At 47.9% G+C, this 27880-nt stretch overlaps 2 protein-coding genes across 7 annotated transcripts in view; one reads left to right on the top strand and one right to left on the bottom strand.

Moving 5' to 3' along the window:
• MYO15B (myosin XVB) overlaps positions 1–27451 on the bottom strand; it is a 137958-nt gene extending 110507 nt beyond the window's left edge. Inside the window, exons 1-3 of one of the 6 annotated variants that reach the window (XR_006285870.1) lie at positions 27133–27447; positions 14677–14750; positions 12091–14560 (exon numbers count right to left, since the gene is read on the bottom strand). The gene's annotated coding sequence lies outside the window, so the exon portion shown is untranslated. Of the gene's footprint in view, positions 1–12090; positions 18528–27132 lie in introns of those variants that run through there. The other 5 variants (XM_043528668.1, XR_006285871.1, XR_006285869.1 and 2 more) reach the window with 5 other exon arrangements.
• Positions 352–5257, top strand: LOC122462959. The gene is made up of 2 exons (XM_043528672.1): positions 352–656; positions 4075–5257. Exon 2 carries the CDS (start codon positions 4103–4105, stop codon positions 5051–5053), a length of 951 nt encoding a protein of 316 aa, XP_043384607.1. The 5' UTR covers positions 352–656; positions 4075–4102; the 3' UTR covers positions 5054–5257.
• Positions 27452–27880: the final 429 nt, after the last annotated feature.

Genomic DNA, 27880 nt, shown 5'->3' with positions numbered 1-27880 from the left:
CCCAAGAGGAGAATTTCACTGCTAAACAAGGATCCCTCCCAGTAGAGGGATCCTTCAACTGAGTAAATCCCCTTTCCATTCCCAAATGCTCCGTGTAATGAGCTTTGCCTTCCCAGATTTCCCAGGGGTGATTTTTTTTTTGCATTGGGATTGTGCAGCCTAGACACATGCTGCATGCCATTCCTCTCTGCACACCAAGTACCAGTCAGATTGCAAACTAGCTGCTGCGCTCTTTCTGGTTAGCATGGCCAGAGCAGAGGGCTCCTCTAAGGACAATACTGGCCTGGCCCTTTAAGGCAAAGTCCCCGGCCCCAGCTCTGTCCAGAAGCCTCCCTCCTGATTAGACAAGATAGCTTAGGTGGGGCCAACAGGCAAGGGAATAAGTGGCTTTAACCCTAAACATGATTAGCACTGTTAAGATAAGATGTTGGATGCTTAACCACAGCTATTTGTGTTTTGGGTGGGGCCTGTTTTCCTATCTCCTGCCAAGAGAAGCCCCTTGCTTGCTGCCATATACTGTGGTCTCTGCTGTGTAAGAGAAAAAACTGGATGCAGAGCTGGACAGCTTAAAAAAAACCTTACTTTTCCTAACTCCTTCTGCCACTGGATGTTACTCTCCTCATTAGCTCACAAAGAAAGGGGCTGTAGAACAACAGGTAAATTAACTATTTCATGACCTTGTTTAATTCATTTGTTATTTATAACTGATTTCCTCCTCCTCCTCCTCACCCTGGCCAGGTATTGTTTTTTTAAAAGTACAGGATGATCAGAGTCATCTGGAGCATGGATCCCTCATTAACTCTACAAAACAGCCCAAGCTGCTTCTCTGAGGTTTCAGCTCCCTTTGGAAATCCAGCTGTTTAGGCTTTTTCTAAGGGGGAAGTAGCTCCCATATGCCCTTTGTCAGTAACAGCTGGAGCCTAATGCCTTCCTTTAGGACTTTCCATGGCAGTCAGACTATGTGATTAGCTTTTGCATGAGGAGCTGGGTTGCAAATGGGCTTGCTTAGAAGGTTTATTCTCGTATCAAAGGCTTTGCTGTGTCCTGAGCAATTTAGTCAGTGGATTTGTTGCCCAAGTTTAACCCTTACATGTTGTTTTATCCCCTGTTGCACACACACCCTTTTTATTTATGAACAGACAACAGTGTAGGAAGTCTGACTAACATCGCCATGAGCACTGAAGGAGAGGCTACCCAAAACCAAGCAAAGCAATCCTCCCTGAGCAGCTAGATAGGCGCCAGATCACTGAGGCAGAAGACCTGAGTTCAGGTCCTAACCCTACCGCTGATTTACTGTGTGTTCTTGGGCAAGTCATTTCACCTCGCTGTGCCTCTGTTTCCTGACTTCTTCAGTGAGGGTGAGAACACCGGCCACCTCTGTCAAGCACTAAGTAAGGTTATTAGCCAGGAACCTAGTCAAATGGCCCCATCGGATCAGAACTTCACATGGGGCTCTGTAACTCCCCTTAGCTGCTCAGGGACTCATTCGTAAGGCATTCTCAGAGCCTTGGCCAGCTGCTTGATCTGCTTTGGAGCCCACTACTGGGATCTACACTCCGCAGCACCACTGTCCCCACATAGAACCTTTGGCTCCCAAGAGCTGTGAATGACACACAGCCATCAAGTACAGGCAATTTTAAAAACATTTTACCCCGGTCTTATTCTCGTTTTTGTTTTTTTTCCCCCGGACTGGCCGAAGTGCCACCAAACCCAGCCAGTGGGTTGTAAGGGTGAAGAACAAGAAGAAAAAACAGGAAGCTTGGTTCTGGCATATAGCCAGCTGTGCTCAGTGCAGGCCCTGCTGGGGAAGGGCAAAGAGAGCTTCATGCCGCTTTTAGAAGCTCCCCAATTTTGGGGCCAGTTTGGCCCATGTGTAAGTTAGAGCAGCCTCAGGATATTCTGATTTAGGGCCAGCTGCCTATGGCCCCAAGGGGACATTCCAGCAGCCAGGAATGGCCAAAGCATAGAGACACTCCAACCACAGGCAGCCCTTTCCCACCCAATGCTTGTATGGGCTGTGTATATGGGAGATGGGAAGTAGATTCCCTTTGCCAGCTGTACACCAAGGAAGTCAGATCTTCTGGCTTTACAAACCCTTTGCTTTGGGAGGATGGCAGGAAGAGCTATATCAGAACGGATACTCTGTGGCTCCGTAAAGCCTAGGGAGCAATGGGAGACACCTGCAGCAGGTGGAAGGCGGGGGGAATATTTTAAAAGGAAGCCACATTCTGCAGGAAAATTCCAGATTCCCTACTTTCCTTAGCACATGGCCTTCCAGACCATCCAACTCTCTGTGCTCCAAGCTGATAAGGCCTCTCTCTCTTTCCCCTCCTCGCTGCCTTTTTAAGGTATCCAAGCTCCTCATCCCAGAGGAAAGCTGAGGAGGTCAGATAAAGTATTCATGACTGCAAGAGGAAACCAAAACAATTAAGCAACACACCTTTGAAAACAGACCCCTTTAATATTTCAGGAGCGCTTTGTTGCCTAATTGTCTGTAGCTCAATGGGGCGGGGCTGATCCTGTTACAGTGGAACTTTGGAAGCTGGCCCCGCATTGCTCCTGCCTAGAGGTTGACCAGAGAGGCAGGCGGCTGGGCTGAAGCATTGCATGGAGTTTTTGGAGGAAGATTGTGTTACACTGAACTGCAAGGGCTGTGCTTCGCTTTATTAGGGTCTTAGCTGAAAGTCTCTCAAGTCCCCTCTGGACTACACAAGGGCCCAGCTCAGGCTCTCCCACTACTAATCCCCAGAGCTCCCTGTCTGACCCTGGAAAGGGAGCAGTCTCTGTTCCCCTTTGATCATAAAAGCTCACATTTGGAGAGTTCTCTCATAACTGGGAGCAATGGACTATGGGGCAGATCTAAATCTTGTTAGAGTCAATGGAAATAGTCCCATCAACTTTATGATCAGCCTATGCGTGCAAGAGGCAGTTACTTAATTGCCTGGGATACAGACCTAGTATGTGCCTATACACCAAGCCTGTTCTCCCATGAGTAGTGGCCCCTCTAATCCATAGGGAGGCAGCAAAGTTCTCTATGAATAATGTTCAGTTAAATTCTGTAAAATAAGATTAGAATAATTATGAGCAGGGCACCTGAAAATTCCCAGGGGAGGCTAATGGGCTTGAGGACATAAGGGCAGAAGGAACTGAAGTCTTTCTTGTCTAATTTTTCAGTTCAATGAAAAATACACTGTAAGACTTGTTTTATCAAGAAATTGCTGTCTATCCACAGCATGCCCAGGTAGGATAATACTTGGCAATTAGTGTATTGCAGACTTTTCCCCAAGACTCACAGTGTGCTGTGTTAATACTAATTGCTCCCACACTACTGTGAGCAAAGTAATATCCACATTTTCCAGAAGGAGAAACTAAGGCACAGAGTACAACTGACTCAGTGGTAGAGTTGAGAATAGAAGCAGCAGCCCCTGCTCCAAGCACTAGATCATGCTGCTTCCCTTGAAGCCTGGGTATCTGCACAGTCGAGGTGCATGGCAGTGAGAGACCTTATCACTGCAGTGATATAGGCTGGGAGTTTAATTGTTCAGTTCCCACTAAAATTCAATGGGAATTAGGTGCCCAAACACCTCATGTCTCCTTTGAAAGGCACAGCCAGGAGTTTTATCCTTCAATGAAGACAGCCATCAGTAACTGGTGGAAGTTGCCTCTTCAAATATAGTGCAGCTACCTTAGATAGCTTATGGTTGGAGAATTCACAGCTGTGGCATTGGCTAGTGACCATTTCTTTGTAAATAGCAGCCTGTGCTATTCAGTCAGGCAGAATTACTCTAGCAGGGCACATGGAGCAGCCATTGGAGGTAGCAATGACATCACAGTGCTTATGACATTGGAGGGGCCACCACCTCTGCTTGATCCAGCTACAGATGCCAGGGCCTGGGCCAAGAGCTGCCTGCTGAAGCATTTGTTCTAGAACCTGCAGTCTCCTGGCAACAGCCTGGCTATTCCTGGGTAGTGATCAGAGAGCAGGGGGAGGAGGTTCCAAAGGGATTGCCCAAAACCCCACACCCCTCCTTCTCAGAGTGATTAACTGCTCTCTTCTCACCCTTTACCTCTCAGAGACCCCACTGCCCCAGGCACAGCTGCCATGCAGGTTGAGAAAGTTGGGTGCTGGAGGAGTGGGCTAGACGGGCCCAGGTCCTGCAGGGAGAAGTTCCTACAAGCTTGGAATGAAAAGCTGAAACTCCAGCCTTGCCCCATCTCTCCGCAAGTGCCAAACTGCCCGTCCCCCAGCAGCATTCCAACCCAGGGGCAGTGGCCTGGGGCTGAGCCTGTACCTTTCTCTCTCAGGGGGGCTCTGCTGCATCCCAGCTGCCGCCCTGGTGACAATGCCCTTTACTTCCTGGCAGTGGTGACTGCACTGGACCACTCAGGCTCCACCCCTGTGTCCTTTGTGGCACCTGGGGGCTGCTCCAGGCACACACCCAGAACTCCAGCTGGAATACGACCCTGTGACAAAGATCCAGGTCCTTTCTACAAGGAGCTGGCAGGCCTGCCCTTGGCCTGGGAAGGGGACTCTGAGGAGGAGCTCCTCCAAATCTGTGCTTCAGACTTGCTGCTGGGCTCCTCTCTGAGGAAGAGGCCGCGGCTGTTACCCCCGAACAGGAAGATGCACGTAGAGGTATGGAAAAGAAGATCAGCCTCCCACCCACTGGAGGAGGGTGCGAGAAGCCCGGTCCCTCTGGAGTACAGTCACCTGGTAGATGCCATGGTAATGACAGAGCCCGCCGACATTTCTGAGGTGGAATCTTTCTACCGGCAATTCACCCCCTGGCCAAGGAGACGAGGCTCTTGCAGGAGCACTCGGGCGGCTCACGCCCAGACAGAGAGCGTGTCGCCCGTCAGGGAAGCAGATGAGGCTGCCCACCTGCAGCACAGGCTCTGGGGAGCGGAAGGCAGTGGCTTCGAGCAGCACTCCAAGAGCAACTGCAAGAGGGCCATGGCCTCCATTTCCACCCTCATCCTGGCTGCCAAGCAGCCCGGAGACACTGCTTGGAGTGAGCACCTCCCACCCAAGAAACGGTACATCCAGTACTGACTCCAGTGGACAAATGGGGCTCTTGTTGTTCACTAGGGCCGGCGGGTGTGCTCCTACGACTTCAGTGTAATGAGGAGTTCTCTCCCAGCCAGAGCAGCATTCCCTGCAGCAGCACCCAACTCAGGGACTCCTGCTAAGCTGCCCTTTACCTCCATTTTAAATAGACCATTGTGTTTTTTAAATAAATCCCTTTTTTAGATGTCACCTGGTGTTTGTTCACTGCAGATGGGGGGTTGAGGAAGAGGTGCTTGGGAGATCCCTCAAGGGAAGGGGGTGTCATTTACTATGTTTGCACAGTGCCTAGCCTTTAGGTGCTATTAGATTATTAATGTTAATGAATAGGGCACCCCCAACCCCTTTTCAAAGAGGGGATGCTTCGAGCTGGATAGAGGTGAAGCCTCTCAGGAGTGTTGGCACCTTACTGAAAGGCTGCAAACCAATTAATACTTTGTATGCTAAGGGCATGCAAACAGGGACTGTTCTGGAGCCCATCTGACCTTGTGTTCTGCTAAGGTCAAAGGTCCCAGGCAATTTAAAAGTTGCTAATCACTCCTGCTGTTCCAAGCAAACCGGTGCTGGAGGGCTCTTGAAGAAGGGGACTACCTCTCCTGAACTGCTTTGATCTCTCAGTTCTTGCAATCTCACATTTAATAAAAGCAAAGGATTTTGATAAGTCCCTCAGTGTCTCCTGCTTCAGTATTCAAGTTAAACATGCATAGTAGCATAAACTAACTCCCCTAATACTCAGTGGGCAGATTCTTATTTGCTTTATTAACAGACTAATCTATTCTCTCCCTATGCATTTGAGATGCCCTGACCTGGGATAACTACCTCCACTTAACCCTTCTTTAAAAGGAAGGGTTCACAAAGTTGGGTGCCTCTGCTTAAACAGCCTATTTACTAAGGGAAAAAAGTCCTTTTCTGTGACCAGCTGGCCAGAGTCAAGTGCACCAGCAAGTGAGCTAACCAAGTGCTCTTAGCTATAGGGATGATATTTTATTAGCAAGTGAGCCTACAGGAAGTAGTTGTGGTCACATCTGCCCCCATCACCAACACAGCTACCAACATGAATAGGAGCTCATAGCATGCGGGGTTGGTGGAGTGATTTAAGAATCCCCACATAATGTGACTTTGGTATTAGTTCAGCCATGTCACTAACCCCTGAGAGGCCAGATGTTGAGTATGCTGGTTCATAGACCACATCAGAGCTACTGGAAAAGGCAGGCACTGCTCTTGTCCACTAATAGTTGTTTTCTATGAAAAAGATATCCCAGTTCCAGCAGGGTTAACAAAACTGTAGAAACAGCTGCCTGAACAAGGCCCAAGAAACTAAAGGGGTGACACAAAAGTGGAACCATATCATTAAACACTGAGTGTTCAGATGAACTAGGACTGAGGGGTTCAAACCAACCCAAGCTGTGACTCTCTGGGAGCATAATGCACTTTAGGAAGAGGACTGTATTATTTTCCTTTGAACACTGTATTCCACCGTTCTCGCCCCAGTCTAGCAAGCTTTCTGGGGTAGCAGTCTAGTGGTGTATGGGGGTGGGGATAGTTCCCTCCTTCTCACCCCTCTGCTCAGCATAGCCACCCCCCAAGCATAAATATCATGAGTCAGCCCCTCCTCCCCAAAAAAGTATAAAAGATTTTAAATAGTAAGTTACGGGTTTCTCTTTGCCTTCTGATTGCTGAGCCATTAGGGCATACTTCATGTTTTCAAAAGCATGAAGGCGAGAAACTGACTGTATTTATTTTTAAAGTAAAAACTGATACTCTCACATAATCACAGGTCTCCAGGAGCAAAGATATTAAGAAGGAACCTCCCCCAAAAAACCACCACCACCCAAAAAAATCACAAGTCATGATAAGAGCTGACAACACTGCTGTTGTTCACAACTGTGGGCAGCTTAGATGGGTGGAAAGTGTGTGTGTGTGTGTGTGCGGAAGAATTCCAATCAGTTTGCTTGTGTCAAGGTTCCTCCCCCACTCTGAACTCTAGGGTACAGATGTGGGGACCTGCATGAAAAACCTCCTAAGCTTATCTTTACCAGCTTAGGTCAAAACTTCCCCAAGGTACAAAATATTCCACCCTTTTGTCCTTGGATTGGCCGCTACCACCACCAAACAAATACTGGTTACTGGGGAAGAGCTGTTTGGACACGTCTTTCCCCCCAAAATACTTCCCAAAACCTTGCACCCCACTTCCTGGACAAGGTTTGGTAAAAAGCCTCACCAATTTGCCTAGGTGACTGCAGACCCAAACCCTTGGATCTGAGAACAATGAAAAAGCATTCAGTTTTCTTACAAAAATACTTTTAATAGAAATAGAAGTAAATAGAAATAAAAAAAAATCCCCCCTGTAAAATCAGGATGGTAAATACCTTACAGGGTAATTAGATTCAAAACATAGAGAACCCCTCTAGGCAAAAACCTTAAGTTACAAAAAAGATACACAGACAGAAATAGTTATTCTATTCAGCACAATTCTTTTCTCAGCCATTTAAAGAAATCATAATCTAACACGTACCTAGCTAGATTACTTACTAAAAGTTCAAAGGCTTCATTCCTGGTCTATCCCCGGCAAAGACAGAATATAGACAGACCCACATACCCTTTGTTTCTCTCCCTCCTCCCAGCTTTTGAAAGTATCTTGTCTCCTCATTGGTCATTTTGGTCAGGTGCCAGCAAGGTTACCTTTAGCTTCTTAACCCTTTACAGGTGAGAGGAGATTTCCTCTGGCCAGGAGGGATTTTAAAGGGGTTTACCCTTCCCTTTGTATTTATGACAGCTTGGAAGGCACTTCTACTCCCCCACAAAAGAGGTTAGCAACTAGAGACAGAGGCAAGTCACCCCATACTCAAGGAGGGGCGGGAAGGGAAGGTGATCAGATGAAGATACCCCACATCTGCAAGTCTAGAGGAAAGTTTTATTCCACATCCCTTGGGTGACATAGAAGAGCACAGAGCTTTCATTGGCACGGAGAGGTTGTTTGGCCATTTTAAACAGATCAGCTTTGAAGTTAAGAGGAAAGGAGAACAGCTTCAGGTCACGTCTGCACTAGGAGCTATGCTATACCACCAGATACCACTTGCACTGATAAAGCTGTGCTTTTGTCAGTCTAGTTTATCTAAACCCCGACCCCACCAAAATAATCTATACCAGCAAACGTACAATTGTTGGTCTATCTACATCTGCACTAGGGGCTTTTGCTGGCACAATCAGGGAATCACACCCATGACCGACACAGCTCTGCCAGCAAGTTTGTTGTGTAGACATGGCCTCTACTATTCCTGCCACTACACATGCCCTTCTTAAAGGGAAGAGGTAGCTCCTGCAATGAGCTTTACTCTTTTGTGGGAAACAGGGAGGAGGACTTGACATAGATGCTCCCTCCTCTACATGTGTTTTGGCCTTAAAGAGCCCTTAGTCCTGGTGAAAGATGGACGAGTCAACACATGACCGACTGGTTTCAAGTATTTAAATACCTTCTCAACAGCTCTGCTTTTGAGTACAGCCCCTCTGACTGCAGGAGAGTCCTCATCAGCTGTTCTGAGCAAGGAGTTTCTCAGCTAGTAGCCTTCTTTATGCAGGCCTCCCTTCACCTATGTACATTGTGCCCCCAACAACACTTGTTGTATGTCACCGTCACCTAGCAGGCTCTCTGGTTTCCAGAGTCCTCTACAGGGACTGGTGGGACCCAACATCAGTCACTGCATAAACACCCTGCCCTATCACTCCCAAACGGACTGCAAGCAATAGTAATCTAGCTAGGCAGAACCAAGCAACGCTTTTTGCTTCATAACCCTCCCCAACTAAAGCAGTAGCTTCCTGGACCCCAGTTGATACCTTCTGCATTGCCTTCAGCTACTACAGAGCTGGAAGAAAAGTCTCAGGTTTGACTCCTTGCTAACAATTGGCAATTCTTGAGGGCATATGATAAGCACTTCCACCTGCTTAACTCCCACTGAAGTTGATGCGGAGTTCTGCGAACAGAAGGTCTTCAGACCCAAGCTGGCATACAAGTTCAAAGTTAATTGCACAGGATACTGGTTTCCAGGGTCATATGCAGGTTTTTTTCTCAGTATAATCTCCCAGTAGTTTGGAGAACTCCAGGACATGGATTATTGTTAAAGCTGGTCAGAAAGTGATAGGGTTTCCCCTAGGGAACATTATGGCCAGAAAAAAATTGCTTTCCCAACAAAAAACAAAGTCTGAGGAAGTGACAGTTTGCATGAGTTCCCATGGTCAGAAATCCAATTGTCAGTAGAAGTGGATGGAACATTTCTGGGGAGGAGGCCATTTTTTAGGCAGAACAGGAAAACCCATAGCTGCTATTTCTCCAGGGCATGTGTGGAGAAGATTAGTCCTTTGCAGACTGAAAGACTGTCTTCTAAACCAGCACAGACTTTCTAATCTAGTTGTTTCTTATGATTTAGAAGGCCACAGTAAGGACTCATCCCATGCTCTGGGTACCTTAAATAACCTTGTTACAAAGCGCCATGCACTTTGATCTAGTCAACTGCTAGAAGCATCCTTGAGGATTTGCTACTACAGATGCGTAGCCTAGGCCAGTTGCTCTCAACCTTTCTGGAATGCTGTACCCTTTCAGGAGTCTGATTGGTCTTGCATACCCCAAGTTTCACCTCGCTTAACTACTTGCTCACAAAAATCAGACATAAAAATACAAAAGCATCACCACACTATTACTGAAAAATTGCTGACTTTCTCATTGCTACCATATAATTATAAAATAAATCAATTGGAATATAAATATCGTACTTACATTTCAATGTATAGTATATAGAGCAGTATAAATGAGTCATTGTCTGCATGAAATTTTAGTTTGCACTCATTTCATACACATGCTCTTTACATAGCCTGTTGTAAAACTAGGCCAATATCTAGATGAGTTGATGTACCCCCTAGAAGACCTCTGCGTACCACTGGTTGAGAATCACTGGCCTAGGTAAAACATCACCTCCCCCAGCAGCTCAGGTCAGTAACACTGCCAACCTCAAGGAGGCTCAATACCAGTAGGACTCTGAAAGCACTTAGCCTAGCTATTCCTCTCCTGCTCCCATTCTAGCCCTTACAGAGTACATCCAAGAAAATAGCACAACTTGGACCACTCCTCTCCCCCCACCAGCCCCCCAAGATAACACTGTAAAACACTCACTGCTGCTAGGGAGACTGTAATCAAAAACCAGATGAGACCCTTCAAGCAGCACAGGACAGCCATCCTCACTCAGGCAATGCCTTTTAGACAGCTAAAGTTAAGAGTTAAAACTTGCTTCCTAGCAGAGCCAGACTTGCTTTCCCGCATCCTAACAGCTCAGCCTGGGAAGTGACAATTTATACCCAACCAGCTGCAGGGGGGTGGGGGGTGTGTGTGTGTCTGTGTGTGAGTTAATCAGAGGTGGCTGTGGAGGTGAAAACAGTGGTCACCTGGTTTCACTAATGCAGTATCCCTATGGTTCTCAAACTTTTGTATTGGTGACCCCTTTCACACAGCAAGTCTCTGAGTGCGACCCCCTTTATAAATTAAAAACACATTTTTTTAATATTTAATATTATTATAAATGCTGGAGGTGAAGCGGGGTTTTGGGGTGGAGGCTGACAGCTCATGATCCCCCATGTAATAACCTTGTGATGACCCCCAGTTTGAGAATCCCTGCAGTATCCTTTTCATACAGAGATAGCTGGGCACTGCAGGCTCCTCTTCTGATGGGGAGGTGGGCTGGGGATGTCCCCTTTCTTATATACCCACTGTCCTGCAGCCTACCCTCCCTTAATCCCAGCATCCTCAGAGGGAGGAGGCTGTCCCTGCCTCATTACTCCCTTTATCAGTGGGATTGTAGGATCACCCGTGCTAGATGCCTTGCCCCATCTAGATGTTTTTAATATCGTGCTGGTGTAAGTGGCCAAATTAACGGTGCTGAAAGATAGCACCCTCTGGTCATTTATACAGAGAACAGGTCTAGTGCAGGCAGTGGCAATGTGCTGAAGGCACCACCTTGGCTCTGTTTCCTTGTCTTTGTCCTCTCCACTGAATGGACCACAAATATGTTTGTACTGTACCTAGCACAATGGGATCCTGGTCCATGGCAACAGCGCTGAGTCTATTTCTTCTTCCTTCTTTGCTCTGCCTATTATTTTGGGCTTTGTCATTTTAGGCACCATTCACAACACTGCTTCCCCGGGACTACTGTAGAGACAGATGTCAGGAGCAGGAGGGAGGGGGAAACCAGGGAAAAGTTTCGTGCGGCTGGTCTACCTGGGTGAAGGCTGGTCTACACTGGGAACTTACATCGCCATAGCTATGTCTCAGGGGTGCAGATTTTTCACAGCTATGAGAGAAGTAGCTATGCCAACCTACCCCTAGTATAGAGAGCGCTAGGTCAACAGAAGAGAGTTTATGACTGTACTATTGTCTAGTAGGAGCCTGTCTGTTAGAATCATCCAATCCCTTGTGTCTTCACTTTGCAATGCCGAATAACACCTTAGTGCTTATTGCAACCAAAGTGCCAGTTCCTCTCCATTTACAGGGCACATGCTGGCTGGTGGGTTGATTGAATGATTCATGTTCTGGACCACAAAGTCTCCTAGCACACACCTGGGTAATTCCTACTCAGAGTTCAGTAAAGCTACAGACTGAAAAGCCCCTTTGGACTATCTAGTCCACCTGCCGGCCAGTAAAGGACTGGCCCTGTTGTACATATATTAATACAGTGGAACCTCAGAGTTACGAACTGACCAGTCAACCTCATTTGGAGCCAGAAGTACACAATCAGGCAGCAGCAGAGATCAAAAAAAGCAAATACAGTACACTTCTGTGTTCAGTGTAAACTACTAAAAAAAATAAAGGGAAAGCAGCATTTTTCTTTTTCATAGTAAAGTTTTAAAGCTATATTAAGTCAATGTTCTGTTGTAAACTTTTGAAAGAACAACCTGAACATTTTGTTCAAAGTTACGAACATTTCAGAGTTATGAATAACCTCCATTCCCGAGGTGTTCGTAACTTTGAGGTTCTGCTGTACCTTGTGCGGTCTTGTTTCAAAGAGCCCACGGCGAGGACTGTTCCCGACGGAGTAGTGAAGGAAACAATATCATCACCCGTCTGCCCTGTAGCTGTAGATTTTTGAGGGTTGCAGGTCAGCTTCCTGTTGGAGGAGAACTCAGTGATGTGGAGTCTGGGTATATTTCAGTGCAACTTGTTTTATTTACACTGTACTTAGCAGCCCTCGAACAGAGGCGGTCACAAATTGCATTGTCTGAAATCTCAGCACCAGTGGCCAGTGCCCAGGAAGGAACTTCGCCCCCCAAAATAAATTCTAGTTAAAGAGATGAAAGCAGAGAGCGAACTTTTCTGCTGCCTGCAATAACACGCCCCCCCCCCCCCCGCCCACCCCAGAAATTACATGGCAGAACTACCACAGCATTCTTCACAGCTCCCAAGTGAAGAAAATAACTTGTCAATCCGTGTGCAACAGCGCCACCTTCTGGCTCCTGCTACCGCCGTGTCCCTTACCATGGGGAAAGATCTTCCCTCCTTTTCTCCTCATGGAGGGAGGCAGCCTGCAGGGGCTGCCCAGCCATTCAAGCCAGCTCTGTGGGTGTGAGCAGGAAGAGGGCCAAGTGCTGAAGGGAGACAAGCGCTCACCTGCTGGGGTTTCCCTCCTTCAGTGCCTCTACCTCTGGGTGGCCAGACGCAGCTAGGCCCGGGGGAAGGCGGGAAGGGGGGCTGCATCGTGGGAGGCTGCGTCCCCCCCAATGCCAGGAGCCTGGCGCTGACCGCAGGCAGCAGCAGCGGGAGGCATAGGAAACAGGTGGACAGGCATGGAATACCAAGCCAGCGGGGAAAAATTCTTCCTCACCGGGATTGTTTGTCTGAGCGTAGCCCCTGGACTCCGCAGTGCCAGGTGCTGTCCAGACACAGAGCAGCAGGACGCGCCCTGCCCCGGAGAGCTGACGCTCTGAGTATAGGAGACGACACGCGGGTACGGCTTGTCCCACCAACGTCAAAGGTCTGACCTCACGCACCTTGTCTCCGACAGATGGGTACAGCCCACCCGGGGAGCAGGAGGAAGCCTTTTCTGCCTAGCCCCACCAGGCACAGGCTGGGGGAAGGGGGTAGCACGCCAGCAGAGTGAACGAGGGGGTGGCGGCAAAGGGCACAGGACGTTGGTGTCGTGATATTTTTTCCTTTAGGGTGGGTTTACTTAGGAGGGGGATCGGTTACACCGGGAAGGGGGAGGGGAGGTGTGGCGTGAAGCTGCGGGGAAGAGACTGTGGGAAATGGAGGGGAAGAGTCGGAGCAAACAGACCGTCAGCACAGGCCCCAGAACATCCTGCAGGTCTGGCTGGAACCTTCCAGATCTGGCTTTGGCGGCTCTTGGCCTACCAGCTGGAAGCAGTGGCTGGCTCCTCTCTGTAATTTCCCCCGCAGGCCACCTGGAGAGGGAAGGGAAGGCACCAGCGGAGTCCTCATACCCCCATCTCCCCTGCACAGTTCTGGCTCCAGAGGGGTGCTGGGAGTCAGGGGCACTGTTGAAGCATCCCAGTTGCCTGTACTGACTGACACGGTCATGCCGCATGTCATTTTGGAGGATGTGGGAGACACATAGCATCTTCCACTGAACCATAGAACCCATGGCGCTGACAGTTAACATGCCGGATGCACCGAGCTTGGCGAGCTCTGCCTGGGGAAGAGGAGCTCCGACATTCTGCTCCTCCCGTGCGGCTGCCACACCACCAGCACCTGACTCTTCACTGCAGAGGAGGCCAAGCTTGCTACCTTCTGAGAGCAGAGCTGCATGCAGGAAAGCAATGGCCCAGCTGCCATATAAGCAGCCTGACTCCTATGCAGGTGGATACTAAGTCATAATGGAATGCTTCAATTTTTGAAAGGTGAGGGTTTGATATTTTTTTAACCTTAAAATTCAGTCCCTGGCCCAGGCTAGAACAAGCCTGGTGTATTTGGTGACGCTGAAGCCACACACAGTGAGATTCTGGGGTTGAGAGAGGATTATGCAGCAATTTTAATTTTTTTTTAAAGTCTACATGATGTGTTTGGGGCCCACGGCTGTGACAATAACCACACCTAGAGAACAGACAAGAAGGCTAGAGAATATGCTATTGGCCACTGTGGGTATTTCCCACCAAAAGTGCTCTCAGCTTTAGTATCATTAGCCTCCAGAGAGTTGATCAGTGCCCTAGAACCTCCACTGTTGGCCAGCCCATTCCCCTCCCCCACTCCAGAGCTCATCGATAAGAGATCCCTACTTAGTGGAAGGAGATAGTTTCACTCTCCAAGCTTCATCCGCCTTTTAATCATAAATGCACTTCATCTGTACCCTATGAGGATGCTATGAACTCCTAAAAGTCCAGCCACTAAGACACTTATTTTCCTCAGTATATAGCACACATCTGAATGTATTGGCTGCTTAATTTTGTCCAGTGAGGAGGAAGAGGTTCACCTGCCATTTTATAGAAAGAGTCTTGCCCACCCTGTAACACAGGAAGAAAAGCATTAGTAAGAGATGCACGCGTAGATGATAATGCAGGTTTTACATCAGGTAGGGTAGATGTAGTATGGAACTGACTATTCTCTGGCTTTCCATTACCTGGTGGCTGCACAGTTCTCTGCTTCTGAATGCACTGAGGAAATCCAGAGTCATAGTTTGCAGGATTTGCTGGTCTGGTATCCAGAAGTTAAAAAAAAGTTTACACCAAAAAAAAAAAAAAAAAAATACTGAAACACTGCCCTGCCCAGATGCTGATAGAACCTGATTGGAAGGGATGAAGCTGATTTAAGCTAGCACTGCAGTGCTAGAAAACATACCTCAGAACACCCAAGTTTATTTTGCCGGCCTCAGCAATGGAGAAGCTGAAGTTATAACTAGGTCATTTCCTTGCATGGAGAATGGACAAGAAGAACTAGGATCACAGTTTGCTTAGGAACCTCAGCTGCTCTCATGTACTATGGGTGCATCAGAGTATCTGCCCGGCCCTCATCAGGAGGGGGAATGGGAGAGTATGAAAGGGGCAGCAGACTAATTAAGGGCAAACATATCAGAATTCCCAGAAACCCAAGCCAATTGCCTACTGCCCAATTTCTCTGTCTCTTTACAGAGGAACTCACTCCTTTTCATATCTGGCATTAATGTATACCAGTCTAGGGCTTGTCATGTGGGGACACTCTGGAAAGTTAAAATGAATTAACTACAGGGGTTAAGTTAATGCACCTAAACCCCTGCTGTGTGGACACTGTCACTTAGAATGAGAGTGGTTTTAGTTCACTGTAGCTAATGCAGACGATCAACCTTTAGTTAATTCATTTTCTTCTGAGTGCCCCTATGTGAACAGGCCCCAAAGCAGGTTTTTGTACTACATAAGCGTAGGAGTGCTAGCTGAACCTAAAGACAAAGAATTTTCCAGTCCACTGCTGTCCTCTACCTCTTGAAGCCCCCGCAGCGCCTGGCCCTCATACCAGCCTACGGAGAAGGCAATGGAGGAGAGCAAACTGAGATTGGAAGCTTTATAGCATTCAGGGAGGTGAGCAAACCCAACTCATTTGCTACAATATTTCCTTGAAGAGATTAATCCCTGCAAAACTGGAGTAAGGAAAGGAAGGAGTTCCATTCTCCCCACTTCTCAGCACCTCCTCCCAGACTTAATAACCAGCTAGAATGCTGCACCCAGCACCTGCCCTCCCAAGGGCCATGTCTTCTCAGATGCAGTCACCTTACTTGTCGTAGAAGAAGCTGATTAGGAATTAGGCAGCTGCACCACCTCCCCCGCAGACTCTAACTCCTAAGAGTCACATTAAAGATTAGGTTAGACAGAAGTGATATTTCAGGATGAGCATTCAAATGTTCTGTACACAGGACAAATTCCTACACCTAGCACCTCTGAGATGTTTGGACTTTGCAGATAGTCCTTAGAGCAGAAACAGGGCTGTTTTCTTAGACTGGAAGTGCCTCAGGGCAAAATCTGTCTTTCCCCGTGTTTGTGCAGCACCTAGCACAACAGGTGCCCTAATCCTAGTCAGGACACCTGGGAATAGCCCTGTTACACCCAAAGCACCACTTTCCCAGTATGTCTAAGTCAGATATTTGGGGCTAAATCACTGTTTGTTTGTTGAGGGGGGAGAAAGGGGGAAATAGACACACCACTATCACAAAAGGTTCTGGCAAATCAGAACTCCAGTGTCTGCTAGAACACACATTTATACACACACAGAGCAAAGCGATTCCACACCCATTTTCAAAAGGAAGAATCTTTGAGGAGCAGCTAGTTTGTTCTAGATTCCTTGGCTTTGCTTCTCCTGCCCAGTTCCTCCCCACATCACCCCTACAGATTAATTTAATGGGGTGGAGGGGGGGAGGAAGATAAAACCTCTGACCACTTATACCAGCCCATAAACACCAGACCATGTTATAAACCACTTACTGCTGCTGGTGAACTTATAATCAAAATCAGAGAAAAAACTGAAAACAGCAGGAGACTGCCATTTGTATTCAGCCAATACCTCAAGGCAAGGACACTGAGACACACACACACAAATCATTTCCTTTTAAACCCAGAGAGCTCTACTCATACACCCCTGAGCCTTAAAAGTTCAGTTTGTGAATTGACGATTTATACCTACCCTGCTTCAGTTAATCAAGGGTGGATGATGGGGATGAATGTGATTGTTTTGTTAACACACCAACTTTTTCTTAAAGGGATAGCTGGGCATTCAGATCCTCTTTTAAAGAAGAGATCTAAGCCATCTGGGGCTTTACAGGCCCCTCCCAAATCACCACAGTATCTGAAGAGGGTGCTGATGTTCTGAGTAGAAACAACCCAGACACTAAGGGCTTGTGACACCCTGTGGATTAAAGCACCAAGTTTTTTCTTCCCAAGTACCAGTGTGGGTTGTAGCCCGCTCCATTCTGAACACATCACTGAACCAACACCCAATATGACACAACATCAGCTGGTGCTGGAGAGACACCCAGGGGTGGAATAATGAGGAACTGATGCAGATCTGGACTGAGATGCATACACAGAATTGGGAGGGGTCAGTAACACAGTAGAAGAGCCAGGCCAGGACCAAGGTACACAAGCAGAGTAGTGTGGTTATCGCAGGGGTGGGACAAGTCAAGACTAAAGTGCATTGGCAGACTAGTGTAGGGATCCTGGTAGAGGGTGCAGGTCAGCACAGGAGTGAACTCCCTAGGGAGAGATGTGAGGGACCGAGGACTGGGATAATAGGGGGTGAGGCTGGTCAGGAGTGAGTTGGGTTGGCAGAGCCATATAGGAGAGAGACGTGACCACTGACTGCCTGTTTTTCAAGCGATGAGGCCCAGCCAGGGAGGTTTGCAGGAGACCTGGCAGATGTCATTCTAACAGCATTGACAAAATTAACCGAGTGGCCCTTGGCAGTTCAGGCCAATGGCACTGTAATGGTGCAGGCATTCGGAGCTCACCTGCGAGGTGCAGGCTGCAGACTGCCACCAGTTTCTGTCTACCTCCATGGCTCAGTATAAGCATTCCTCCAAGAAAGAAGGTTGGAAATGGAGGCTGAGATGTATTAGAGCGGAAACACCTGTATTGATATTAGACACGAGGCTAATAGCATATGGACAATTCCTCCTTTATAGTCCTTGTTCTGCCACTGACTTGCTGCGTGTCCTTGGTGCAGGTGCATTAATTTCTCTGTGCTGCAGCTACCCAACCTGTAACAAGGGAAGAATAATCCTGACGTACCTCTGTAGCGTCTATGAGGTTTATCAGACAAAAGCGATTGGTCCTTATGCAATCTGCAAAGCGTTTGGTCTTTGCACGCAAGAAGCAGAGATGTTAGTAGCTAGGAAAGATGTATATTAACTGTGTGTTGTGTGACAGGAATTGGAATTGTGGTATCACCCTGTACCTCAACCCCCTGTGTCTGCGCCTAGCCAGTGTGGACAAAGAGCTGTTTGTTACATGCCTAATAAAGTAACCTGGGTGACCAGCTGGCGTCGAATTGAGTTTTTTTGGATCCCAGAGAACTGGATGATGTGTTCTGAATAAGCCAAGTGGAAAGGTCTCAGAGAGAATCCTAAGAAAAGTGCTTGGGGATCCAAGGGTGAAAAGCACCATCACAAAGGACAAATAATGTTATAGAGTGGGTTTGTGAGATGGCAAAAGCTTCCTATCAATACCCACCAGCCCTGATATGGTAACCTTGGCCTAACTTGTTAGCCATACTGATACTTCTCATTACCCAGGGCTTAATCCTGCTCTCATTAAAGCCAATGGGAAACCCCCACCTGACTCTACCAGGTCCCAGCTCAGACCCTGTGGGAGATGACATGCTCTACAAGGCTGAATTTAGGAGTGTGACCCAATCACACAGTTGTGTTCGAGCCCCAACAGATACAAGCCAGTTATTCTGAAAACCAGACCAATTAATCTGTGAAGTAAAGCCAGCTCCAACAGGGCCAGTCTAGCCCGCAGCAGGTGATGGATCCATGTGCACTTTGCAACCAGGCAGGTGTCAAGAAAACAATTTTCTAGATTAACTGTAATAAAGGGAAAATGGCAAGTGCCAGACTCCCATCAATCCCATTCTTCTCACACATGCCAAACAGGTCTCGGGCTTATGGCTAAGATGGATACAAGCATCTTCCTATTGCTCCTAATACCATGCTGTTCTGTCTCTAATAGAATTATTAGAGCAAAACTCAGCACAGCTGCGTTCCCTGAGTCAACTGCTGAATGGCTGAAGAAAGCTTAAGAAAGAAAAGTGCCATGAGCTAAAATTTTCCAAGAGACTAAGGACTTTGGCTGCCCAACTGAAGCATGTTGAAGGGATCCACCAAGCATCTGCTCTCTGAATTTCAGCTCCTTAAAAAAGGTACCTCAAGTTGGGTACCGAAAAATCTTTATTCATTCTTGGAAAACCTTGGCCATAGTTCTTCAATTGAGGGCCAAGACTTTTCCACTGGCCTCTACTCCAATACACAAACAGTTCTTTGCTATTTCCCCTTCCCCACCATCCCATAGAGCAGCAGGGTTTATGAGGGGTATGACACATCCTTAAAGCATGTCTAGCAACTTGGAATTTTATCCAGAAGTTAGCAACCGTTGCTAAAAGCAGATCAGTTCTTGCCAGGGTGATGTGCTACTGTCAGAATACACTGGTTAGATCTGCTCAGCGTGGGGTTAGGTGACATGGTGCTAGATTCCAGCAGCTGTCCAGAGTACAGCACTGACACACCTAGCACTGAACCAGTGGTAGCCATGGCAATACATTTATGAAGAATTTCCCTAGTACAACGGAGTGTCTGAACACTTGGAAAGCATTAGAATTTTGGAGAGAGAGCACACTGCAAATAAAGATCCAGCTTGTGATTGGAAAGATTAGTATCTGAAGAAACTCTGGGAAAGCATCTGGATTTAAAATGAATTAAGCCAAATCTGAAATGATTGCTATAAGTTTGCCAGACTCTGAGAAGTCAAATCTCCAGAAAACATTGGGGTATAATTGGGCAACAAATTCTATAAGATACCTAGAAAGAAGAGCTGGGCACAGAACCAGGAGAAGTTTTGGCAGACCCAAAGGCCCAGCTCAGAAGCAGGCTAGCACCACGCCAGAGCAGACAGACAAGCTAACATCAAGAGCCAGACAGAGGAACTTTGCATCAGAGGCAAGGCTGAACGGGACAGACATGCAGAAGGGGCAGTCTCATCTTACATTCACGAGCTGCTTACAGACACCTATATCAAGAGGTGTATCTAGCTTTTTTATAAGCATCTCACCCACCCTGAAGTGTACTTTTTTCACTAGTTGTTTCCCCAGAGAAACAATTCTAGCCTCTTTTACTTTGTATAGGAGCAGGTGGGAGAGGCCTCCCCTATACAGAAAGCAAGCAATAGGAAGATGTTGCAGTGGCCTGGGACACAATGCAATTTATAACAGAAGCTAGCACTTCACTCCTCCTCCTGCCTCCTCACCGGCTGCTGCTGTTCCTCCACTTCTCCCATATGATGGAAAATGTAAGCCCTAGGAGAGTCTTATCACTGCCGCCCCCCACAGAGAAGAGAATCAGGCAGCTTCTTCCAGGAAGTCCCTCCTCTGTAGGGTGCAGATTGGCCCTGCTTGCAAGACCCTCACCCTGTCCTGTTTTACGTAGGAGCCTCCCCTCCATTTTACCTTAGCCATCACCCTATTACTGGACTAGCTTTGAAGACAGAGACTAAACATGATCTCAAGTCATTTGTTTTCAGCTGTGCTTTACTGAGAGGGACCATGGTGGAGCTCTCAGGGTTAATCTGCCACTTTGTAGGCATCCTCCCCAATTCTGTAATGGAAATAAAAGAGTATCAATACAAGTGGGTCCTACCTGGAAGGTAGAACACGGGCTCCACCATGCTCAATCTTCTATTCTTCCCATCACCACAGTGTCAGAGCACCTGCAAGTGGTGGTTATAGCTGTGGCAGATATGACAATATCCTGGGCAAGCCTTAGTTAAGTTAAACCTGATTGAATTACATGTGATATCTTTGGGGTCCCTTGTATTGAAAATGCAAATTGTGCGTGTACTATTGTGGGACAGTATGGAGCTTGTTGACGGGGAAGGAGGATTAATGCAATCTCTAGGAGATAATATGAACTTCAAAAGACTATGTTGACCAATGCAAGCAGACATGATTGATCTTTTGGGACAGTGTGCGTGAAGTGCAATTCCTAGGAAGCCCTGGAGAGGAGGGGATAGAAAACCCCAACCTACTAAATCAGCCTTTATATCTTTGTCCTGAGTGCGGGGACCTTTTGTCTGCTGATCACCTGTTACATGAGGATAGTTCAGAGACCCAACCTGGATTCTCCAGGGACCAACACAGAAAGGATTTTTGAATAAAAGTTTAAACTGACTCCAGGGCCTTCATTCCGATCCAGCAAACAAACAGACCCTTCTGTCCAGGGGTTGGGGGGGGAAGGACGGAAACTGACCAGACCCTTGTGGACTTGAGGGTGCTGGGGGCGTGATCTCTGATAAGCTTATTAGCATGCACATTGGTTTTTGGTGTTTTAATGTTTTCCCTGTAATGCTTTTATCTTAAGAATAAAATAGGCTTGCTTAAAAAGAGCTGTGTGTGGTAACTTATAACTGGGCAATCGCACTGGTATTAGCCTCTGAAGAGAGCAAACAGGTCTGTTTAGCCAGCCTGTCTTTTGCTGGGAGTAACAAAGTGAAGGCAGGGAACTGTTCAGCCTGGATATACTCCTTTCTGGTTGGAGAGATACGCGAGTCTCCACCCAAGAGAGGCGAAAGCTGGGAAGCCAGAAGCCTAGAGTCGCTACCCTTGCTAGACCAGAGAGGGGGAATATAGGTGCAGTTGCCCTGAACTGTGAAAGTAGCTACAGAGTAGAACTAGCCATTCTCTAAGGAGCAGGGGACCTTCTGTTACTGGGTTGCCTGCCCTGTTCTCTGCCTCTGAATGCATGGAGGATCTCAGAAGCCAAACAGTCTTTAGGACTTCCTGATCCTGTTTCCAGAAGCACTGCCCAGCCCATGTGCTGACAGAACCTAATACAGGAGAAGAGACTGCTCAGGATTTAGTCAGCATTGGTCAGTCACATTTCTTAAAAACTCCTTAATTCAGAAATATCTGGATTCCTAAGTCACACCAGACTCTCCACTGGAAGGGAAAGTTTCTCCTGCACGGTCAAGCACCAGGATAATGTTGGAACATGAAGGAGAGAGAAGGCCTGGCAGTCTATTCTCCATTTCCTACTCGCTCTCTCCTATCTCTGCATCTATGAAATACTGAATCTGGAAGCGGGTGTAAGGAAGAGGTTGTGCTCAGATGCAGAACCTCATGGAAAGGCTCACAAGAGAACAGTTAGAATGTGGCCCTCTCCAGGAATCCCTGCCTATCCCTATGCGTGAGGTAGCTCAATCCCAGCCATCAAGAAGTAATTCCATGTTGGGGCACACTCATGGGTACGTTCTCAGCTCTGGGGAGGAGGTTCAGCAAGGATGGGGAGCAGGAGATCGACTACTAGAGCGCCAGGTGACTGTGTTGGGACCAGGAAGGCAAGAAGCCTAGAACAGCAGATAGGAACCTCCTCCGCTGAGGTGCGTGGAGCTCATCAAAGGTACTCAGACACTTTACACATCAGCATTCGTTCTTTAATGCAGTTCCCATGTGTTCTCGGCCTTGGAGCTGGCTGTCTTAACATCCAAAGAGAGTGAAAGAGCCTGAAATCCCATCACCATACAGCCCCTGCTGGCTTAGCACCTTACCCCCAGCCCAGGGTACAGAGATGGCAGTGGTCAGCCCTAGGCCGATATTCTGGATATCAGTCACTAAGCTCTTCATCTCTTGTCTGGGTGAGCCCTCGTATACCTCCACAGCACTGGTGAAGACACCACTGATCAGGTGGTCCCTGGTTGTGACCTGGTTAAGTGTGCTCAGGCTGTTCACCCTGATGCCAGTCACATTGCAGTGGCTGGCCTGAGGGGAGAACAAGCAGGGAAAAGCACATCTCACCTTAGAAGCAGGAGTCAGTCTCAGAGATGGTTTGTGGCCGAGAGGGCGCATGAAATGGCCACCGGCATAGGATCAGCAGCCGGTTTTGGACCTAGCACCTCCAGCATTAGAAATGATACCTCTGCTATCTGAGCTGAAGTAATGGTTGTGTAGTGTACGCTGGCTCCACAGCCCACCAGGGTTCTTAGCTGGCAATTCATCTAAGGAGCAGTGAGCATGGGCGTGTACCTAGCACAAGTCATGAACTCCCCTGACAACTATCCTTTCTGCAATGAGGGAGACCCTGGCACACATCTATATAGGGTGTGTCAGACTTCAGCCCCTCTCCCAACTCCTCCAGAACCTTGTACTCAGTAAGAGATTCTGGCTGCACTTCTCCCTGCAGCTCCTCATTGATGCACACCCCATCCATAGCCCCACAAAGTTGCAAGACCTCATCAGCCTCCTTCTGGCGCTGGCCAGGATGGCCATCCATCACTCCAAGAGGAGGAAGCCGGATGGGGGCGGGATGCTCTGCAACTGTGGGGCCTATTTCCAATTCCTTGCTCCAAGCAGAGTTCCTCTGGGTGGTGTCCACTGACTCCTTGGACACATTTGAGGAGCAAGGGGCTCGGTGTCCCCTTCTGGTTCCCTGATTGTTTCCCTTTGACCTTCACTCCAGACCCTGTTTATTGTGGCTTGGGGGGGTCATTGGTCCCCTCTGCCTCAGCTGAGGAGGCCTTTAGTTTTGGGCAGGCTTAGGCCCGCCACCTCCCTGCAACATAGGTAGAGTAATGAGCAGTGAACATAGGCTGTTATCTAACCCGCAGAGGGGGCTGCAGTACTTACTTAACTCACCTGGTTCATACAGACATGGACTGGGCTGTGCAGTAGAGGGAGACTCAGGACAAACCCAGCCCTCTAGTCGGGCTTGGATACATAGTCTTGAGAAAGTGTTGATCTCCTTTCCAAAAGCACTGCCCAGCGCCAGTGCTGACAGAAGCTGAGACTTGGCAGGGAGAGGGCATTCAGGGACTGAACAATTGCTGAGTACCAGAGAGGCTCCCATCAGAGCACTGTAGGCTAGAAGCATGAGGATATGCCAAGTCTTATTCACTGGGCACTCTCAGCGTTGACCTCACTTTATGGAGGTCTCAGCCTATGCACATTTTATGTTTCTCTGTCGATGTTTGGTCTGCACAAGGCCATTTCATTGGAGACGGTCACTTGAGTTGCTTTTTAGACTGCAAGGCCATTGAGCTGCTGTCTGTCTCCATGGTGATGGCATTGGTTGAGCCAAAGCCGTTAACAGGATGCACTGCATGAAGCTTGCCATCTTCCTCTCATGCACATATGACAATACGGGCTGCACAATAACAAACCCACAGTTGCCCATCTATGAAGATCTCCAAACTCCCTCCCTCCACCCCTGGAGATGCTGTCTTAAGTCCAGGAACCCCATGTCCTTTGGCCAAAGCTCGCAAAACCTCGGGATTGTCCCCAAAAGACAAGTGAGAGAGGCTCTGAGAAAACAGTGGGGTCAAGATCTGATTGCATATCCTACAGACTGACCACCCGGCTTCACCCTGCCACGTAAGCTATGGATCACAGGGAACTGTATCAGAACCTTACACAGGCATTGCAGTTACACACTGCACAAATGAAAACTGAAGGGCAGCCCAATATATGAATGTGGAGAAGACACTCAAACCATGGAACACTAGTGAAACACTGTCCTCTAAAACCCTTCTGCAGAGGGACAGCCTTGATTCATTCCATGTCACTGAAAGCCACCAAGTGGATGACAAACTTGGACATCGACCTTTAATTGTGTTTTATTTTTAAGTGGCCATATGAAAGCAGCAGCCTATGCACAAACACCACCCACAACTATTAGCTGTGCAAACACCCATGGTGCTTAATGTGTCACAAGCTGTTGATATTACAAACAAGCTGTGGGTGGGAGTGGGAAGAGACCACGAGGAACGCATTCACTATTTCTTTAGATGCAGTAGGAGGAACGGAGGCATTTGGTGTGACTGCCTTTTCTGAAATCAGAGCGCAGCTATGGAACATAGCTCGTAGAAGGCTGGCAGATTGCGGTCATACTCACAGGCCCCCACAGTAGATCTGTCAGCAGCAGAGCCTCCTGGGTGTGAGCATTATACCAAGGGATGCATGTGACCACATGCAACTGTAAGCTGCTCAGGGCAGAGACCTTGCCTTGTATGTCCAGCCCCTAGTACAATGAGGGCCTTGTGACAGATTACTCTCCATTAGTATGGTTACACAGCACAAGTAGTACAAACTCTGGCCAATTGTGCTGCAGAATAGCACTACAGGAGCCTAATATGGAAACTCTGCATATCAAGAGAAAGAAAACAGATGCCTTGCCCAGGAAGGAGTCCAGAACCAACGCTTGTAGAATAGCCAGAGGCTGACTCCACTGTATCAACGTCAAGGGAGCACTGTGACACAGAGGCCCCTTGGTGCTAACTGGCAAAGGGATCACTGTTCTTCCCAAGCAACTCCCACCTCGGACCTGACAAACTCACCACACCTAACACATTGCTTTCATGGTGTTTTTGTCCATAAAGGGTAACCTGTAAGGTCTCTGCTGAAAGCCTGTAACTTATCAATACTCATAATCACTGCAAGATGGGTGTATGGGTAATACCTAAGGAATAAGTTAATATTGAAAATCATGCCTTTAAGGTCTTGAAGTGAAAGTGAGTCACCAGAGAATGATGTGTCTGGATGATGGCTCATTCAAGTGGGAGGGAGTTGTCAACCCTCCCTGGCTAACAATTATGTAACATATTGCTCCACTTTGCACCACTCCAGAAAAGTCAATAGAAAACCATCAAACACAAACCACAAACATCGAAACCACTTGGAAGTAAAAAAGAAAGATAGGACAGCAAAGGGTGTGCCTGTCTGTGAATAAAGACAGAAGACCGATTCAGCATATCACAGGGTGGAGAAAGACACACTGCATCCATTTACTGAAGAGGTATCTTGATGAACAGGGGTGCTTCATGAAAGACCAGCAAGCCCTGCAAAAGACTGAACTCTGTGGGATAAGAATCTACTTGATAAGCTAGGAAATGTAACATTAATAAGCACAGGCCTGCCTTTGTGTTTTATAATTGGTTTGTGTGTAATCATTTGTTTCCAATCACTCATTTCTTTTTGAATCTTTACTCGTTCTAAAATAATTTTGTTGTTTTATTATAATTGAACTCTAGTGCTGTGTGAGATACAGGAGTGGTGGGCTAAGATAAAACCGGGAGACACGGTTCCTCTGAGAACAAGATCTGGAATTTCTGAGAGTATCTAGTGATCAGGGGCTGGACACCACAGGGAGACACTTGGAAGGGACTTGGGGCCGGAGTCCATCTCTTTGCAAACTTCAGGGCAAAGGCAGGGTTGGTGTAGCCCAGAGGAGAGTGGGTGACTGACTGGCTGGTGGTGTTAGGGAGGGAACACTCAGCTGGCACAGATTTCCTCATGCTGGAGTCAGGTCGCAACTAAGGCCACATCTACACTAGAACTTATGTCAGCAAAACTTTTGTCGTTCAGGGTATGAAAAAAAACTACACCCCTGAGCAATACAAATTTTGCCAGCATACACACTCGTATGTACAGGGGTATGCTGGCGGGAGACGCTTTCCTGCGGACATAGCTACCACTGCTCATTGAGCTGGTTTTATTAGGTCAACGGGAGAGCTCTCACCCATCGGCATAACACAGCTATATGAAGGCTGGTACAGCTGTACCGCTGTAAGCTTATAAGCGTAGACATTGACAAAGTGACACTCAGCTCTGGGTGCCCTGGAGAAGCAACACAGCCCCCCATTTTCAATCATAGCCTCTGGCTGGTACAGCAATAGCAACAGAAGTGATATAGTTGCCGAGTGAGAACCAGCGATATAGTTGCTGTGAGAACCAGCTCAGAGGTGGGCCTTGTTAGACAATACCACAGGGGCAGTAGACAGTTTCTTTATACCCTTTCAGTGAACAGGCAACAGCTAGAATCAGTCTAAGGAAAATTCCTTGTGGCTAACTATGCTATGCCCTAATGCCACGTTATTGCATAGCGCTCTCATCCTCGTCTGCTGGAATCACAAGCAAGAGAGCAGGCCTGGGCCAGAGAGCAGCAGCCCCCAGGGTGGTCTGGAATGCAGGCATCCATGCTGCTCTCTTCCTTTACCAGCAGCTCCTCTCCTGCAGGGAATGAGCTGCAAGGCTGCCCTTGGTTAGGATGACCAGATGTCCCGATTTTGGGGTCTTTCTTATATAGGCTCCTATTACCCCCCCCACCCCAGATTTTTCACACTTGCTGTCTAGTCACCCTACCCTTGGAGTTAGTCTTGGGGAACAAAGCAGCTCTCGCCCTTGCTCTGGAGGAGCAAAGAGACCTGAGAGCCATTTACCCTGTTCTGTGTCCCAGTCCCCTTGCTCAGGCTTCTAGCACTATCCCAGGAGGGATGGTGGGGGAGGTAAGGGGAAAGGCCCTGGTCTCTCACAGCCCAGCAGGGTTCAGCTTTCCTCCCCAGCTCCCATAACTCACGGTTGGAGCTCTGCCCAAAACCTGCGGAGAGGGGGACACCATCCTGGCTGCTCCTCTTCCTAGCTGGTGCAGGGGTCCCATCAAACTTCTCCCTCTGCTCCCCTCCATGGCTGCGTGCAGTGTTCTCTGGCGGGCCATGGGGAGATCAGTTGGGATACAGTCTCCTCCTTCCCCCAGCCAGACATTCCCCAGAACCGTTAGCAAGACACTTCACATTTAGAAATATTAAATGACATCAATTCCTCTGCCTAAAGCAGCAGAGGTCTTCAGTGCAGACGCGTAGCAGCTACTGCTGCGCTAACCCATCTCTGGAATGGCTGGGGAAGCACCTGTACAGTTTCTCAGCTGGCTAGTACCCAGACAAGGAAGTGAAACAGACCAAACATGAAAGTGACACTGATTAGGTACAAAACATTGCCGGATAAAGTCCACCCCCCCCCCCTTTTTTTGACATCTAAAGGAGTTACAGGGCAGATTAATAAGAAAAAAAGCTTTCAGACAGATGTGATCTGAGTTGATGGTGTCCTTTTGGGAGCATGCCAAATGTACCAGAGAAGAATGGGACACAGTGGAGTTATTTGCCATTTATCCCCCTACACTCAGCCATAGGCATGCAGTAGGGGAAAGAGTGGGTGGAATCTTGCATCACTGAGCTCTTATTCATCTCTCTCTTCAGCATGTTCTTCTCCAATGCACTTATAGCAGATGCAATGCAGGCAAACAGACCTTCCTCTCTTGCTGTGGAAGC

This window comes from Chelonia mydas, chromosome 14 (assembly GCF_015237465.2).
Source record: "Chelonia mydas isolate rCheMyd1 chromosome 14, rCheMyd1.pri.v2, whole genome shotgun sequence".
Classification (NCBI taxonomy): domain Eukaryota; kingdom Metazoa; phylum Chordata; order Testudines; family Cheloniidae; genus Chelonia; species Chelonia mydas.
Note: the sequence above shows the minus strand (reverse complement) of the source record. Positions and strands in the feature narration are given on the sequence as shown.

Bases quoted from the DNA above. Each gene is read 5' to 3' on its own strand.
- LOC122462959 (XM_043528672.1), top strand. From the start codon at position 4,103: ATGCAGGTTGAGAAAGTTGGGTGCTGGAGGAGTGGGCTAGACGGGCCC.